General features: G+C 35.5%; 1 protein-coding gene across 1 annotated transcript; it reads right to left on the bottom strand.

The window, feature by feature from the left end:
* Positions 1-9293: 9293 nt before the first annotated feature.
* On the bottom strand, positions 9294-13264 carry LOC109239691 (protein FLOWERING LOCUS T-like). Its single transcript, XM_019406277.1, has 4 exons — positions 13041-13264; positions 11103-11164; positions 10509-10549; positions 9294-9835 (listed from the first exon to the last, which is right to left on the bottom strand). Exons 1-4 carry the CDS (start codon positions 13236-13238, stop codon positions 9603-9605), a joined length of 534 nt encoding a protein of 177 aa, XP_019261822.1. The 5' UTR covers positions 13239-13264; the 3' UTR covers positions 9294-9602.
* Between the last annotated feature and the right edge of the window lie 5548 nt (positions 13265-18812).

Here is an 18812-nt window from a genome sequence, read left to right as displayed (position 1 = left end):
GGTTAAAAATGAGGTCTTTATATTTTTCTTAACCGAGTAAACAACTTTGAATGTAAAGGGAACTTGAGTGACTTAACTAACTTCTACGATTCTAGCATATACTTAAAACATGAATAACACACTGAATAACATCCATTTCATGTAAAGTATATCAACAAATTCAAAGAGCCATGAGAGATCCATATCTTCAGTCATTCGATATCGAGAATCTGCATTACAATAGATTTAAAAGTTACCTGAATGGTAGAAAAATAAACTACAGCAAAGATGTAATCCGGAGAAACAAACTAGAGAATAACAACAAACTAGCAAACTTCCAGCAGCGAAAACAACAACCGAACAACAGTCTTATAAACCCGAAGTGACCCAGAAACTCAAAATAAAAGCTCACCGACTTAGGAAAGGAAGAATGAACTCACAAACTTTCAGTTTTTCAGCTCACTTTCCGATGTTTAGCTGCTGATTTTTTCTCAAAGCTTTGTGTTTTCTCAGAGTGTAAAGGATGTTTAGAACCCCCCCCCCCCCCCAGATGATATGGAAAGACTTCCCTTTATAGGAAAGGAGGACTTTTGGGACAGATTTTATTTTTAGCCAAAAGTCTGTCCAAAATGATAGATTTTTGACAAAAAATCTGTCCAAAACCAGAAATCTGTCTGATGAATAGTTTGCTTTACCAACTGTGGGCAGAATTTTGGAGTATTGTCCTCCAAAACAGTTTGCAACAGTGAAAAGCAAACAGATAAAGGCCTTACACTCAAGTACTCTCTATCTTTATCAACAAATAGATGAATTTAACACTCAAACCTTCAAACTAACCAAACTATGGATTGATACAGCAGAAACAAGACTTAAAAGGTAACCAAACTAAGTATTCAAACAAACTAGATTCAAATCAATTTGATTTGTGCAAACTAACATGAAGCGATTGAGATTACAAACTATCGTGCTAAACAGAAACTAAACGAGCATTACTAAATTATCACACATGACTAATAACAACTTAACAAACGACTAACTAAATAAACGATTCAACTAATCTTTTTTTGATTTTTTCATGAAACTAGCATAAAACACTTAACTATCGACCCGCTAGGTCGGAAAACTGAAAATTCAAACTTAACAAATTCACACAAAATAGTCGACCGGCTAGGTCGAAGAACCAAAAATCGGGACTAATAGACAATAACGAACCACTCAACCGGCTAGGTCGAACAACAAGAATTCCAAATATAACTATACTAACACATAGAACGATCACATTGGAGCACTAATAATCAGTAAAGACTAACAATTGAATGACAAAATTACAAAAGATGAATTGAAAATCAAAGCATGGCATACTGGATGAGAATAAGAAAAAAAAACAAAAGGACGAGATTTGGTATTTACCACTGCTCGAGGCGACGATTCCGACCTTTGAGCACCCTTTTCTTGATGATAGATGATGGTTCGGCCATCCTTGAAATCACAGCCTTGGCGCCATCATCGTATCACAAAGAAAAGAACGCTTAAGAGTTGGGGAGGGAAACTGGAGGGAGGCGTGGCAGCTTGGTGGTGGTAGCCGGCAGTGGAGGTGGTGGCCGGCGATGGTGAGGTTTTTTTTGAGGATTTGAGTTGGAGATATGGAGAGAGGGGGAGAAGAGGAAGAGGTGGTGCAATTTTGGTGTAGTTTGGACGACGAGCGGCGGCGGCAGTGGTGATGGCGCGACTAGGGTTTGATTTTTTTTGATTATTTGTGGAGATTTGGGGGATTTGGGTTGTGGATTTGGAATGAGGGGAGTGAGAGGAAGAGATGGTGAGATTTTGGGGTGGATTGGAGGTGGTCCGCCGGTGGCGGCGATTTCCGGCCGGCGAAGCCAGCATGGAGAAGGTGGCGATGGCGGCATATAAGAGAGGGAGAGAAGAGAAGAGGTCTAGGGTTTTGGTTGGGTGTAAATGAAGCCAAAAATCTGATTTTTGGTCTTTTATATTTTAGTTGAGGACAAATTTAGACCATTAGATTAAGATGGAATGAATGGCCATGATAGATTTTTATTTACTTAACCAAAACGGCGTAGTTTCTCTTGAAACTACGTCATTTTAAATCCTCCCATAGCAGCCCCTGTCTTGCACTCTTGGCCACTTTCTCTTTCAAATTTGGCCCAATTTCTTCCTTAATCCTACTTATTAAACTAAACTTACACAAACAAATAAATTAATTAAACAACTTATTCAAATGATCAATTAACTAGATTAATTCACTAATTGAATCGTTAGTTAATTCCTAAAATGCGCAAATGAAGGAAGAACTATTTTTCTTTTTGGTATTTTTTTGATAGAAAATATGCAATTAAAGACACAAAATTGATAAAATAATTAAAATAATAAAACACTAATGAATGTAGGAGATGTTAAAATAGTGCAAAAATTAGGTGTTTAGAGCTGCCCCTCTTTGCTCGAGAACATGAAGGGTTTTCGTGCAAAGAAAAGTGAATGCCATAGCTAATATTTGCTCACATATTACTCCAATGGAAGCAATTTTTGAAAAAAAGGTGACCGAACCTTGCTTCCGCGGTTGCCTACATATCTTTGTTTAGAGGAATCAGGTCGGTGTAGTTCTGGGAAATTTGGTAGTTGGGACTACCAGGCACTGGAGTTTAGACTGATGCTGTTGTTGTTGTTGTTGTTACTGTTACTTGCCGCTTACATCAAAAGGAAAAGAGAGAGAACTATATATGTCTGCAAACTAAGAGTTACAAAATTCCTATCTATATGCTTTCTGGAGTCAAATCTTGATTCTTGACCTGGTCTCTTGTGTTGACCTTAGATTGGATCTTGATGCTCTTTGAAGAAAAGATTATGACTCAATTTCAGTTNTATATATATATATATATATATATATATATAATGAACCTGCGTAGTTAAAATCCTACCTCCACCATCTCTTATTATTGGAACCTTAACCAGGGATTATTTCGTATTTACTGGGTATTATAAATTATACTTTGTCTAAGAAAAATCAGCTTCATGTCATTTATTTATTAATCTGTCGTAAATATTGAGTGTAGATAAATTTTTAACAAATATTCAGTGGTAAAGAACTCATGAGTCAAGATTAACTTTTTATGTAAGAAAACTTACCAAAGTTTGCTCCTGTGGTTGCTGGGATATCTGTGACCAGCCTAGCAAAAATTAATAAACCAAAGTCGTGATTAATATTTTCTTTTTCTTTTTTCACAGACTTAATAATCTTTAAAATGAAGCACTAGATCATATATATAAAAAGTTCAAATTTTTTGTAATACAATTGTTTTGAAAGGTTTGCATGTAATAATACACACTACGCTTGATCTTAAGCTAATTTTAGTGTTCAAAAGCATTTCATAGAAATAAAAAACTGCCAACGTGAATAACGAAGTACAACGGTAAGCCTAGTGGTATATTTGCTTTAAAAAAAAATGATACTGTATAGCCGCTGTAAAAATAATAGTCAAAAAATGTATAATTTTTTTTTTTATATATATACATTCTGTATGTTATATACAAAAATTAGATAAATTTTATACACTTTTTCGGCTATCAGATGTAAATAATTTCTGGCACGGGCTAAAAGTTATAATACCCCCGATCTTTAATTAAGAAAGAAGAACTTTACTATTCCGCACCTTTTGACAGTGAAATCTAAGAGGTAGAACCCTCTACTGTCAAACAATTCAAACCCATTTCTTATTGCACTATAGTGTATAAACTGATATCAAAGATCTTAACCAAGAAGCTATAAGGAGTTATGAATTACCTGGTTGATCATAATCAAGCAGCATTTATCCCGGGTACAGTGATCTCTGATAACATTATAATTAGCCATGAGCTAGTTAAGAAAATAGACATGCAAAAGGCATACGACTCATTAGAATGGCCTTTCCTGGAACAAGTACTCAATGCTCTGAACTTCCCAAGACTATTCATAGAGTGGATAATGACATGTGTTAAAACTGTGTCGTACTCGATCATTATAAATGGGAAACCTTGTGCACCATTTCCAGCCAAGAAGGGTTAAGACAGGGGGACCCAATGTCCCCCTTCTTGTTTGTGATTGCCATGGAGTACCTAACCAGGAAACTTAAAACTTTACAAAGAAATTCAAATTTTAATTTCCACCCAAAATATGCAAAAATGCAGATTATACAATTGAGTTTTGCTAATGATTTGCTCCTTTTCAGTAGAAGGAGATATGGGATCAATACGACTGCTCATGAATTGTTTCAATGAATTCTCAAGGTGTTCTGGTCTGATTCAAAATTTGATCACGCCCAACTATGCCTTATAAAAAGGACTAAGCGGTCACTGCAAATATAATCCGGTTTACAAGTCCGGAGTCGAATCCCACAGAGAACTAAGGTTTAGCTACAGCTGTTCACTATCACCAAGAAGACAAGCTTGAACAATTCCTAACTTATAGATATTAAGATTCTTGTGTTTAACTAATTAACTAACAAATTAAAATAGTAAATTAACAACTAACGATACTGAGGGTTAGAGAAAAGATTAAGGAGGTCTAGAGATATGATTTCCCCAATTGTCGGAATCCTTCCCGCTATGTCTTCTATAATTTCGCCTAAGTATTTTCTACCGATCATGAGCACTCTTATTACCGTAAATCTCTCCCGAGTAATTACGACAATTTGCTAGACGCACTCTCCCGAGCTACGCTAGCTGGCTTTTAATACAGCTCACTTCAGATCGCACCTAAGGCTTCGTTATCCCTAATCCCACCTTTAAACCCTCGGTTATTGATCCCTCATATACTCTGGGAGTGGTGTTGTTCAACAATTACCTAAATATGCACTCTCTCCCGAGTTATGCATACTAAATAGGCACAGCTAATTGAGAGCTCTTCAATCAACCAGAATATAAACGTAGTTGAACAAATAGAGAAAAGCTATGGCTCAATTATATAAAAACATAACAAGAATTTATCCTACAAAAGGTTCTATCAAAGCTCTAGATAACAAATTAGCTATTCATAATAGTATGTAAAACTACAATACTAAAAGTCATAACCAATAATGAAAAATAGGAAGAGGAAGGAAAAAACTCGTAGAAGAATTCTCCGCCTTGCTCCCAATGTGTTCTTTCCTCCGAGGGTGTTGTCTAACCCTAAAGTAGTGTCTCTCCGCCTCCTTAGGTCTAATTTGTGTCCAAAATATGTCCTCTCTTGTTCTTGGCCGGCCTCCTTTGTTTAATATAGGGTTTAGGACTTAAAATCCCTCCTTGAAATTTTCGCTTCCTGCTGCGGTTTTGCCGCGGTCGCGGTGGAACCGCGGCCAAACATGCCCTCTGATTTTTCAGTTGTCCGCAATCATCTTCTACCGCGGTTCTGCCGCGGTCGCGGCAAAATCGCGGTTTTTCACCCTGTTCCATTTGGAATTTGGAAAAGCGTAAAACATGAAAGTTGTAGCCTTTTGAGTTAGCTTTCCAAACATATATTGTGGAGCCCAAATGGAATTCTGAGCAAAAAGTTATGTCTATTTTACTAGACAGTGCATAATATGCCTCCTCAAGTCTTCGTTCGTACTTAATTATCAAATTCGACCCCCGAACACGATCCCGACTTAATTCCTTGAGCTTTTACTCAGACTTCAAAGCTTCAAATCACTTAAATTCATTCCATAACATCTATATAGCTCGGAATCACACCTACAAGGCATAAAATACACAATTAGTGCAAAACACTAGCGATTAAAGCGCAAACTCAATTAAAGTGCAGTAAATTCGAGTGTAATAAGCGACTAAAATATGCAATTATAGCCTATCATCAGATAGCAAATAAAGATAAAAGTTCCATTTACTTTGGAGGTGTCAGTAGAGAAGTGCAAGAGGAGATACTAGCAGCATCTGGATTTGCCAAAGGGAAATTGCCAATCAGATATCTTGGAGTCCCGTTGAGCACTAAACGAATTTCAATAATGCAGTGCAAACCAATGCTAGAGAAAATGATAGGGAGGATTACTTCATGGACTACAAAATTTCTATCATATGTTGGATGACTTCAGTTGATAAAGAATGTACTCTTCTCAATCCAAGTCTTCTGGTCACAAATCTTTGTGCTACCAAAGAAAATTGTTAAGGTAATAGAAGCAACATGCAGAAGTTTTCTATGGACAGGCACATCTGATATATCAAGAAGAGCACTACTAGCATGGGAAAAAGTATGTTGGCCAAAGACAGCGGGTGGATTTAATGTACTGCATCTGGAGACCTGGAACAAGGCTGCTGTTATTAAACTACTGTGGAACCTATGCACAAAGAAAGATAAGATGTGGGTAAGGTGGGTCCATATATACTATGGGAAAGGAAGAAATATTTGGGAAGTTCAAGTCAATCAAGCCTCCTGGGTTCTAAACAAGATACTAAAAGCTAAAACATATCTGTCAAAGGCACGGTTGTGCATCACTGATCTGTTGAAAATGAATTCATACTCCATAAAAGTGATGTGCCATCAGTTGAGAGAAGACTACCCTAAAATGCCATGGAGGAAACTAACTTATAACAACTATGTTGTACCTAGGTGGGGTTTTATACTAAACCTAGCACTACAATCAAGGCTACATACCAAAGACAAGGTAGCAGTCGTACTGAATGCAAGGTGACTAGAGAGGTTTGGGAAAGATTATTGAAATGGAAGGGGATTCAAAGATCAGTAATGACATGGAATGAAGAAGTGGAATGGGCAACAAAGGAAATGAAGGGGAAAGCACCGAAGGCAAAAGTATATAGAATGACATTAGCAGGCTGCATCTGCTACATATGGACAGAGAGGAACTCAAGAATATTCAAGGCTAAGTCTCAGCATGTAGAGGGGATACTTAGATCATTAATTCAGGTCATCTTTCAGAGAGGCAACAGGAAAACTAAGATAAAATGTAGATTGAGTGAGCTTAATAGTTATCCATAGGCGTAAGAGATATGGATATAGTGAGGAAGATAAGATGTTCACTGCAGTTGGGGCTTCATGTCCAACTTGCAGGCAATAGCTTAGTGGTTCTCCAGTTTTGAACTTGTACATATTTGATACTTGGTAATAAAATTCTTTAATTACCCAAAAAAAAAAAAAGAGGTTTACCTTATTATTAAGAGGAAAAGACTTATCTTATCGATTAAGAGATGGACACTGAACTTGCCGATCATTTGAGTTATTGGATTGAAAATTTAATACTTATACATATTTAATAAATTTTTGAATACATACATTGTATGTGAACCAAAACAACTGACTCATTACTAGCTGAATCCAGTATATGAATCAAAACTACCGAATTTGGCTGAACTAATTACTAGCTTAATTGTACATCCGCCCCTGAGCCTGTGACTCATTACATATGTTCTTTTAGTTATAAGGTCCAATATTTTACTAGAGTATTAGACATCTTACGTTAAGACGTAAGAGATCAGTAATTTAAAACACAAGAGATCTTTTTATAGTCATTTTCATTCCTATATAACTAGTTATTTTGTACCACTTTCTATAAATTTAGTTACATTAAGATGTTAAAAATTTAGCAAAACTGAATAGAGCACTTTCAAGTTAAAATGATCCATTGCCACGTGAAATCTTAGCCATAACAAAGAAAGAAGAAAATGTGCAACACTTGGATTTCGTCTGGACCGCGGTATTATTAATTTGCTGATATTCCAGATTTAGATATTTGATAATATTCTTAAAAGAGTCATATGTGTGAGTGACAAGGATATGATCTCGTTATAGGGAAGGCTTATTCGACAGTAGCATTATACTATTATTATTCTATTTATTTAATAAATTATTAGATTCATTGTTCTAATGACGATAAAAAGAACAACAAGTAGCATATTCTATCTTTTAGTTATCCTATCCATAGTTATACGACAATATTATTAGTAACTATGAGTACTTTGATCACGGGTGCGTGAAACATTAAAAAAGGAAGCTCGGTGCACTAAGTCAGGAAAAGGGCTAGACCACAAGAATCTATTGTACACAGTTTTACTCTGTATTTTTGCAAGAGGCTATTTTCACGGCTCGAACCTGTGACCTCCTGATCACATAGCAGCAACTTTACCAATTACGCCGAACCTGCGTTTCAAGGGTGCATGAAACATGAGATTGTGAAAAAACATCTATCATGAAAACGGAGAGGACAAGAATCAAAGCGATGTGCTGAATGGATGTGATGTTTTCACCCTAAACTTAAGGTTTTGGTTTCGCGTCTGGGAAGACAGTAATGCAACATGACACCATTGTGGGGGATTATTGAACGGTTGACCAAGTCAGCTCATTTCCTGCCAATCAGAATGACTTACTCTATGGAAAAGCTAGCCCAAATATATATTAATGAGATAGTGCATTTATATGGAATACCATCATCTATAGTATCAGGTAGAAATCCACGGTTCAATTTAACCTTGTAGCAGAGCCTACAGAGAAGGCTTTGGGTAGAAGAGCGAGCTTTAGCACAACCTTCCATCCTTAGATCGATGACTAGTATAAGAAGACCATCCAGATATTGAAGGCTATGCGAAGGTAATCTCTTGATTTTCGAGGTTATTGGTCATGAAGAAACTTTAATTGAACGATATGAATCTAAATAAGTTCGGTCAGCTAATTTCGAATACCATATAATTATATATGGGGAAAAATAAAACTAACAAATAAAGAGATAAGTGATAGTACACGAGGATTGAGTTGGCAAATTTGGCGTTTTTTATTATTTGTGGTTAGTTTAGATTCCTGTACTAAATGGTCAATTGGACTGCAACTGCACCTCCGTTTTAAACCTAAGACAATCTACATGTCGAGGGCTCTCTCTCTTTTTTTTTTTTTTTCTTTTTTAATTTGGTTTTTCTGGTTGTCACTTTGTGATCAAGAGTAATTATTTGAGTTTACGTGGTTTTACGTTTTTATTCGCCTATTCAGATTAACTTTTTGTTCTAGCTCGATTTAGAATTCGCATATAAAATTGAATTGGTGATCAAACAATTTAAACAGTTAGGCGCAAAATTAAATAAATAACTAGCTAGCTCGTAAAGCTAAAATCAAATCATTTAACCAAAGATAGGAATCACAACATTCATATCAAGTTTCTCATGGCACGAAAATAACAACTGATTTAATAAAATAAAGGGTAGAAATCAAGAAATGGAGAAAAATAAAGAACTCTATTCAAGCCTCCAATTCCCATAGCGTTAGCCTCCCAAGAGTTCCTCCAAAGTTTAATAAAAAACATCCCAAAAACATAAAATTGAGGACATAAAATGGAATAACTGAAGTATAGTTCTATAATAAGATACCCCTTTAATTAAATAAATATGAGCATCAATACTTTTACATGTAACTTTGTAACAAGTAAACTCCTCACATTGACATCCATGTATTACTAAGACATTATTTCTTAATGAGTTTAAATTATATATTCCGTCAGTATAAAGTATTGTTTACACTATCAGGTCATCCAAAAGATATCTACAGGTAAGTTTCCTTAAAACATGAGATTTGTAATCTTGAAAGTAAAATATGTTACCAGTAAATGGGACCCAATAGTGTAAAAAAATTTCTTACACTAACGATGTATATAACTTAAACTTATTTATAGGCGACGGCCACCGGTACCACCTTCCCTATTGCAATTGAAGTAAACAGCAGCAACAGGCAAATTGAGATTATGAAACCTCGCAAAGTCTCTTGTGTTAAAATTCTGACGAGAATCAATTATATCAGGAGCATTCACAACCCCTCGATCCAATTGCTGAAACAGCACGAAAATATAGCGATGAATTCCCAATGAAGGCCGTGGACTCTCGTATCGTACAATTTCATTGCCTGTACATAAATTAAAATAACCGACAGATGTATAATTTATGTATACTGGCTAGGAAACATAAACAACAAAATCCGTATATTTGTTTAAAAGTCCTTTTTTTGTATGTCATGTATGCACGATTAATCTTTCTTGTGAAAATAGCATGGGCTAGCTAGTTTTCGAGCTGGCAATTGAAATAACCAGCGTTTGCAAAGTCATTGAAAAATAGCCACTATTTTACCGAAACACGAAAAGTTCCAGTATTATATGCTGGATTATGGAGCTCCTGCGTATAAACTCCCAGCATATTATGTTGGAACTCTGAAATTCCAGCATAATATGATGGATTATGGAGCTTCCGCATATAAATTTCCAGCACATTATATTGGAACCGAGTATAACAATAGAATCACTAATAATTTCTACTCCTACTATAAGAGTAAATTTATAAAACTATTTACATTAAAGAAACTGAATATATATATATATATATATATATATATATATATATATATATATATATATATAATGAACTTACTGGGTATAATAAATTATACTTTCTCTAAGGAAAATCAGTTTCATGGTATTTATTTATTAATTGGTCGTAAATATTGAGTGTAGAGAAATTTTTAACAAATATTCAGTCCTAAAGAACTCATGAGTCAAGATTAACTTTTTTTGTAAGAAACTTACCAAAGTTTGCTCCTGTGGTTGCTGGGATATCTGTGACTAGCCTAGCAAAAATTAATAAACCAAAGTCATGATTATATATAAAGTTCAAAAGTTTTGTAATACAATTGTTTTGAAAGGTTTGCATGCAATAATACACGCTACGCTTGATCTTAAACTAATTTTAGTGTTCAAAAAGCATTACATAGAAATAAAAAAACTGCCAACGTGAATAACGAAGTACAACTGTGAAAGTTTGGAGTACAAATGTCAGTGCAGCACAAAGCCAAAACTAAGAATAATATTTTCTTGATATTCTTTTCTTTTTATAGTCCACCCAAAAAACAACAATTATTACTATTACTATGTCTTAATCCCAAATAAGTTAGGACATTTTTTAATTAAATTTTGTATTTAATAATAATTTAATTTTATTCTGTGATGATTTATAGCCGCAAAAATACTATGATTTATATTAGAACACAAGTTTCAAAAGGCTTTTTTCATTCTTAAGCTCCGTGAGAAGTTATACACTATCACGTAAATTGGAATGGAGGAAATATTTTTCTCTTTTAACAAAAAGAATAGAAAAAAATAAGAAATGGACCATAACCTTACCAGTGCAGATACTCCCTCAGGTTTGGGTCGCTAGGGGTTGGAGCATCTGGATCCACCATAACCTTCCAAAAAATGCATAGAGGATTTCAACTATCTTGAAACCAATGACAAATTAAGAAGATAATTTCAATTTATATTGATCATGTAAAAAAAAATTATATTAGTGTAATTTGGAGAAACCACGTAAACTCAAAGGAAGCATCAGCGAAGGTAAACCAATTTAAATTATAAAAAAAAAGTCAAACTCAGGATGTAAGTGTTGGAAAAATATTTGAGAATGGAAAAAAGAAGAAATTAAATACTTTAATCATGGTCAGGGCTTTATTTTAGCTAATTAATTGATTTTTAACTATGACAAGTATTTCCAATCCATGTAGGAACTTGGAAAAATGGAGAGAATAAGGCCTCATTTGTTTTTTTTTTAAGATTAAGACGTCTGAATCTGAATACACGTCTGAACATCAAGATGTGTATTAAGATTAAGACATCTGAATCTGAATACATATCTGAATGTTAAGATGTGTATTAAGATCTGATTACTAAATGATTAAGATTGTTTGATTTTTAATATCTGAATGTATAAAATTTACGTTTATTTAAAAATTAATAAACATAAAATTCAAATAAAATACTAATTAATCTAATATTCAATCACTAAAATATATAGCTTTTTAAAATATGATAGTTGTTGGTGGTGATGGCTAACGGTAGTGCTTGTGGCTGCCAACTAAAAGTGGTGGTTGGTGGTAGATTTGGTTGATGGTGGTAGCTTAGGGTAGTAGCTAGTGGTGATTGGTAGTAGTAGCTATTATGATTGATGATGGGGTGGTGGGTGGTGATAGTTAATAATGGCGGATGGTGGTGGTGGTAGTTGTGATTGAGGAAGATGGTGGTGGGTGGTGGTAGTTTATAATGATGGACAACGCCAGCTATGGTTGTTGATGATGATGCAGTGATTAGTTGTGGTGGATGAGTGTAGGTTGTCATTGAAAATGATGGTGGTGCGAGTGGTGGTAGTCGACAATGGTGGCGGCTATAATTGAGGATGATGGTGGTGGTGGTTGAGTATAGTGGTGGTGGGTGGCATGGTGGTAGTTGATAATAGTAGGCGATGGCGGCAGTTAACAATGAATATGGATGATATCATCTTATTCAAATTAAGTCTCTGTTACAAATCTTAATGATACAGACCTCAGACCCATTAAGTGGTTATGAAATAAAAAAATCAAACACACTTAACTATTACGATCTAAATAATTAAGATTCAGATTTTTTTTAAAAATGCACTTAATGTCTGAGATCTGAATGATTAAGATTCAGACCTCCATTAAGTGCAAACAAATGAGGCCTAAGAAATGGACCAAATAAATATTTGTGTGGTTATAAATTCTTTCATTAAGGGTAAAGTAGGAAGTCTAAAATTAAATTATTACTAAATAAGAAAGTACGACATTCTTTTGGGAACAAACTAAAAAGGAAAGCACGACACATAAATTGGAACAAAAGGAGTACTATATTCGCTTATGGAGTAGCTAGTAAGGAAGAAGAGACAAATTTTTTAAAAAAAAGTACAATCTAGTGCACAAAGCATCTCGTATTTATGCCGAGTTCGTAAAAGGCTGACACCCCAAGGAGGTGCTACCCTGGCATAAGGATCGGTAACTAATTCCATGGCTCAAACTTGTGATCCATATAGGTTACAAGGAAACACATTATTCTAAAGGGCAGCACTAAGCTCCCGCAATGTGTGGGGTCCGGGGAAGGGCCAGACCACAAGGGTCTGTTGTACGCAGCCTTATCCTGCATTTTTGCAAGAGGCTGTTTTCACAGCTCGAACCGGTGACCTTCTGGTCACATTGCATCAACTTTACCAGTTACGCCAAGACTCCCGAAAAAGAAAGAAGAGACAAATAGGAAGAAGAAAGAAAAGAACTTTACCAGAGTGTAAAAAGTGCGAAGATCATCTCCTCCAACGTCAACCCTAGGTTGGTTGACAATTTGTGAAGGCCTCAAACCACAGCCATTGTAGACCTGCACCCTATTATTGTAAACAACACTAAAGTCTACAGACCTTGTAAATGGATCTAAAACATCTCCTATTACCCCAGATACTATTAAAGGATCTAGTCTTGGCATTTTGATCACTACTAGAAAATCGTAAATTTCCGACTGATCGGCTAATATTGTTCGTGACTATAGGAGGAGGTAGCTACTTTTATATATGCTTTGTCTTTCTTTACAATCACAAGAATCTAAACTTTTTGAAGCTTTTCTCTAATGGAAAAACCATATATTCTGATCAATTGTCGGTTTGTATAGCTTTGTTTGACAACTACAAGTTATAAGAAAATAAACAGAACCTTTAGCCATGCATGGATTATGGTAATAACTGCCTCCTCAAAGAAGAATTAACTTAGATAATTGTTCATCCAACCATTTAAACTAAATATAGTCGGAAAATGTATTATATATATGTGTGTGTCACTGTTCCTTGAGTCGGGGGCCTATCAGAAACAGCCTCTCTACCTTCACAAGGTAGGGGTAAGGTCTGCGTACACATTACCCTCCCCAAACCCCACTTGTGAGATTACATTGGGTTTGTTGTGTTGTGTGTGTGTGTGTGTGTGTGTATATATATATATATATATATATATATATATATATATATATATATGTATATATATATGTATACTGTCACGATCGGAATTCCCACCGTCGGAACCGTGATGGCGCCTAATATTTCACTTGCTAGGCAAGCCAATATTAGAACAATTTATTCATTTTTCAACAGTTTAAATTAAATAATGAGAAAGGGCTGAAATAACTGCAATAATTCAAAGTAATGTGCGGAAGCTAAAATAGCTAAAATATCTAATACAACCTTGGTCCCGGTGTTACAAGTGCACGAGCTACTAGAATAATACATACAAGGGTCTGAATGAAACATAAAGCCGTCTAAAGGAAAATACACAGCTAAATAAAAGGAAATGGGACTCTAGGAACTGCGGACGCTGCGCAACTGTACCTTAAGTCTCCACAAAGTTGTCCAATCCGAGCATGCTAATAACCGCCGCTGGGACCGACTCTAAAATCTGCACAAGAAGTGCAGAGTGTAGTATGAGTACAACCGACCCCATGTACTCTGTAAGTGTCGAGCCTAACCTCGACGAAGTAATGACGAGACTAAGGCAGGTCACTCACACTACATCATGCACGAAGTATATATAATAAAGACAGAAAAAGGAAATACTAAACAAAATAAGACAGCTAGCTGAAGAAAATAGCTAAAACCTCAAAGGGAACCAGTACCGATCAGAATTACCAATCCTTAGAGTTCCGTATGAAAAATACCAAGAACCAACATAGTATAGAGAAATAGAAGCACATAGGTTGTTGCGGCGCGCAACTCGATCCTACCGTACAGCACAATCCTCCCTTATTCCACTGCAATAATATCACAATCATAAACAAATAATATATATTGTGGCGCGCAATCCGATCCCACTATATAACAAAACCAGTATCATAATCACCATTATTTCACCGTATCAATTCACCCTTATTTAACTTGTGTGGCATGCAACCCGATTCCACCATATCAGTACAGATTCACCCTTATCCCACTATATCAATCCACCCTTATTTCACCTGTTGCGGCGTGCAACCCGATCCCACTATATCAGTACCAAATATTCAATGAGCGCAGTCAAGTTAATAATTCAAATAACAAGAACCTCTGCGTTTGACGAATACAAAGCTGAATCAGAAAAGAAATCTTGTACAACATGAAAATTCATATATGTAATACTACACGGCAAGACAAGTTCAATAAATGACAATTAAAAGGTGCAAGTAAATCAATTATGGCAAATAGCAGCGAGTCATGAAAGCATGAAAAGGATCTAGCATTGTTAACAAGAGAAACAACGTTTAACATGTAGCAAATAAGTATGGAAGGCCTTTAGAGCATATAACAGTTAAAACATGGAAGAAAGTAATTAAGGAAATATGGAAAAATCAGGGAAACAAGTAATTCGGCGGCGTATAAGTACTCGTCACCTCGCATATACGCGGCAACACATGAAATTCACATAGCACATAGTCTGAGGGTTCCTAATTCCCACAAATCAAGGTTAAACTCAACACTTACCTCACTCCGCAGTCAACTCAGAGCTCTACCAGGGCCTTTCCCCTAGAATCCGCCTCCAAACCACTCGTATATAACCATAATTGACTCAATAATATCAAGTATTGCTAAAGTAATCAATCACAATGCATAAATTTAGAATTCCCACAATTTTTTCCAAAAGGTCAAAAATCGACCCCCGGCCCACTTGTTCCAAACCCGAAATTGGGACCAAAACCCGATTACCCATTCAACCCCGAGCCCGGTTATGTAATTTGTTTCGAAAATCGACCCCAACTTGAGGTCTAAATTCTAATTTACAAAAACTCCTAATTCTACCCAAACCCCCAATTTCTACCATGAAAATCCTAGATTTAGGTTGAAATCTTATGAAATGTAATGGAAGATTGAAAGAAAATAGGTTAGAATCACTTACCAATGAATTGGGGAAGAAAGGCTCTTGGGTAAATCGCCTCTAGGGTTCTCTAGGTTTGAAATTTGAAGAATGAGAGAAAATCCCGTTTTTTCCTTCTTAAGTCTAGGCGCAAATGTCGCAATTGCGATCTGTGGTTCGCAATTGCGAACCCTGCAAATGCGAAGTCTTCACTTTTGTTGCCATTGCAATTGCGATGGTTTGTTTGCAAATGCGAACTTGGACTCCTCGCAATTGTGACCATATTGATCGCAATTGCGAACTCTGTTAACCCAGCCCCACTTCGCAAATGCGAAGATTTTCTCCGCAAATGCGATCATGACAGGCTTCGCATTTGCGAACACTAACCTTGCAATTGCGAGGTCTGAGACCTGCACCAGAACTGAAGCACACCAGCATTGTTTCTAAGTCCAAATTCACTCTGTAGCCTATCTGAAACTCACCCCGAGCCCTCGGGGCTCCAAACCATACATGCATACAAGTCCAAAAATATCATACGAACTTTCTCGCGCGATCAAATCGCCAAATAACACCTAGAACTACGAATCGGACACCAAATCAAATGAAAACTTTAAGAAAACTTATGAACTTCTATTTCAACAACTGGACGTCCGAATCACGTCAAACCAACTCTATTTTTCACCAAATTTTACAGACAAGTCATAAATATAGTAATGGACCTATACCGGGTTCTGAAACTAAAATACAGACCCAGTATCAACAAAGTCAAACATTGGTCAAACCTTCAAAGTCATTAAGCCTTTTAACTATCAATTTTCGACAAAAAGCGATAACTCGAGCTAGGGACCTCCGAATTCGATTCCACGCATACGCCCAAGTCCCAAATCATGATACGGACCCACCGGGACCGTCAAAATACGAATCTGTATCCGGTTACTCAAAACGTTGAGCGAAGTCAACCCAATTGTATTTTTAAGGCAAAATTTTATATTTTATCAATTTTTTTACATAGAAGCTTTTCGGAAAAACACCCGGACTGCGTACGCAAGTCGAGGAAGGCTTAAAAAAGCTAACGGAAGCTTCGAAACACAAATTTAAGGTCTAAAACTTTAGATGACCTATCGGGTCATGTACTGGCTAGGAAAAGTAAACAGTGAATTCGGCCGCCTATCTGTGTAAAGATCTCCTAACTAAAATGGCACTCATCCAATAAAATAGGCTTTTTCACTTTTAGCTCGCACCAGAAACTATTTACATTCGATAGCCAAAAAAGTATATAAAATTTGGGTAATTTTTTTATATAACATGCAGAATGTATATTGACATTACACTAAGTATTAGTGCATTAGATAATATTATATCGAATATAGCTTTTATATATATATATATATATATATATATATATATATATATATATAGACACACACACACAAATATGCATTATTGCATATTATTTTGAGAGCGTCTATATAGTGTCACTTTCCCAATAATTAAAAAGCTCAACCCGGTGTTCACTGATATTTACACTAAGCTATGAATGAAAAATATGTGTCTCTAATTGTAATATTATTTGCTTAATCATGATTAAGTGATATATCTTATTACTTTTATAATTTGTAACTGTCAAAGTTAAATTTGTTGGTTTGTAACCAATTTAAATAGTCTAAGAACTTCTGCAATAAAACCGAAGGTGCTAGGCATGAGCTTTGAAGAAATATGTGATCATCTCTTTTTAAAGCTTAAGTTATGAGAGAGCACACTTTTTATTATTTAATTATATCTTAAACAAACATGATTAAGATCTGAATCTTTATTCAGAAATAGGACATTTTTGGGGTGTGAAAGATGATGAATGAGTAAAATACACTCTTATTTTTGTCGGATCCCTTTTTCTGCCCGTTTGTTTAGTAAATATTCTTTTTGAACAAATTAGAAATGTTATAAAAAAAACGTTAGACCACAGTCTGATATTTTATAAGCAAACTGAAAATTATATGAACAAACATAGAAAAAAGTCTAACGTTCTTCGAAAGGAATAATTTTTCAAAAGTTATATTTGCACTGGCTTTTTATAGAGCCAAAATCTATAAAGTAAATCAGCCCAAAATGCTAGATTCATAGAAAATGATGGCTTGGCTAACCTATTGGATTTGCTTAGCCCAAAAGTAGTTTATAATAGCAGAAGATATACTTGCTTTTTTCTATTTTTTGAAAGTTAATCTTGAAAACGGATGCCTATGTCTTCTTTACAACCACATGTTATTCTATGAATCTTTTGAATGTAATATAGATGAAAAAAGATGTCCACGTGTCGTCTTTATCACCACAAATGCCTAAAAGACCTCTGGATTCCAAGGGATAAGAGACATCAAAATGTTTTCTTTATTTATTGGGGCTTTTAATTACTGAAGCCAAAAATTGTGAGATGAAAAGGAGGAAAATTACTTTTATTATTCCAGCAAATTAGGAGGTATGGATTCCAAGCTATGACCTAAAAGAAAAATTGGGTCACCTTTATTGCTACACAATATAAGCTTCTTGTGACGACCAAATCGGTCGTTTTGCTTTCTGGATCCTCGTTCCTCTAATTAAGACTCCCCATATGTGTTTTTACTGTTTTATGACTTGCGTGGATGGTTGGTTTAGGTTTGGAAGGGTTCGGGTTGAAATCGGAACTTAGTTCCTAAATAATGGCCTAAGGTGGCCAAGTTTGACTTGAATCAACATTTTGAGTAAACAACCTCGGAACCGGAATTTGAAGGTTCCAATAGGTTCATATGATGATTTTAGACTTGGGAGAGTGTTCAGATGTTGATTCGGAGGTTCGTAGGTCGTTTCGGCTTGAATTGGCGAAAGTTAGAAAGTTGAAGGTTTGGAAGGTTGAGAAGTTTGACCGGGAGTTGACTTTATTGATATCGGGGATGAATTTTGATTTCGAAAGTTGAAATAGGTCTGTTATACCATTTATGAATTGTACGCAAAATTTGGCGTCATTCCGAGTTGATTTGATATGAATCGGACGCGCGGATGTGTTTATAGAAGTGTGAGCACGTGATTTTTGCCTCACATGAATTACTGCTACAGAATTCCAAAATTAGATTTTTATTTGTTATTTTGTTGTAGAAATTTTCTGATTGTTTGTATTTTTGTGTGCATGATTAATCTTGTTTAAATCATAAAAATACAAAAA

This window comes from Nicotiana attenuata, unplaced genomic scaffold, assembly GCF_001879085.1.
Source record: "Nicotiana attenuata strain UT unplaced genomic scaffold, NIATTr2, whole genome shotgun sequence".
Lineage (NCBI taxonomy): Eukaryota > Viridiplantae > Streptophyta > Magnoliopsida > Solanales > Solanaceae > Nicotiana > Nicotiana attenuata.
Note: the sequence above shows the minus strand (reverse complement) of the source record. Positions and strands in the feature narration are given on the sequence as shown.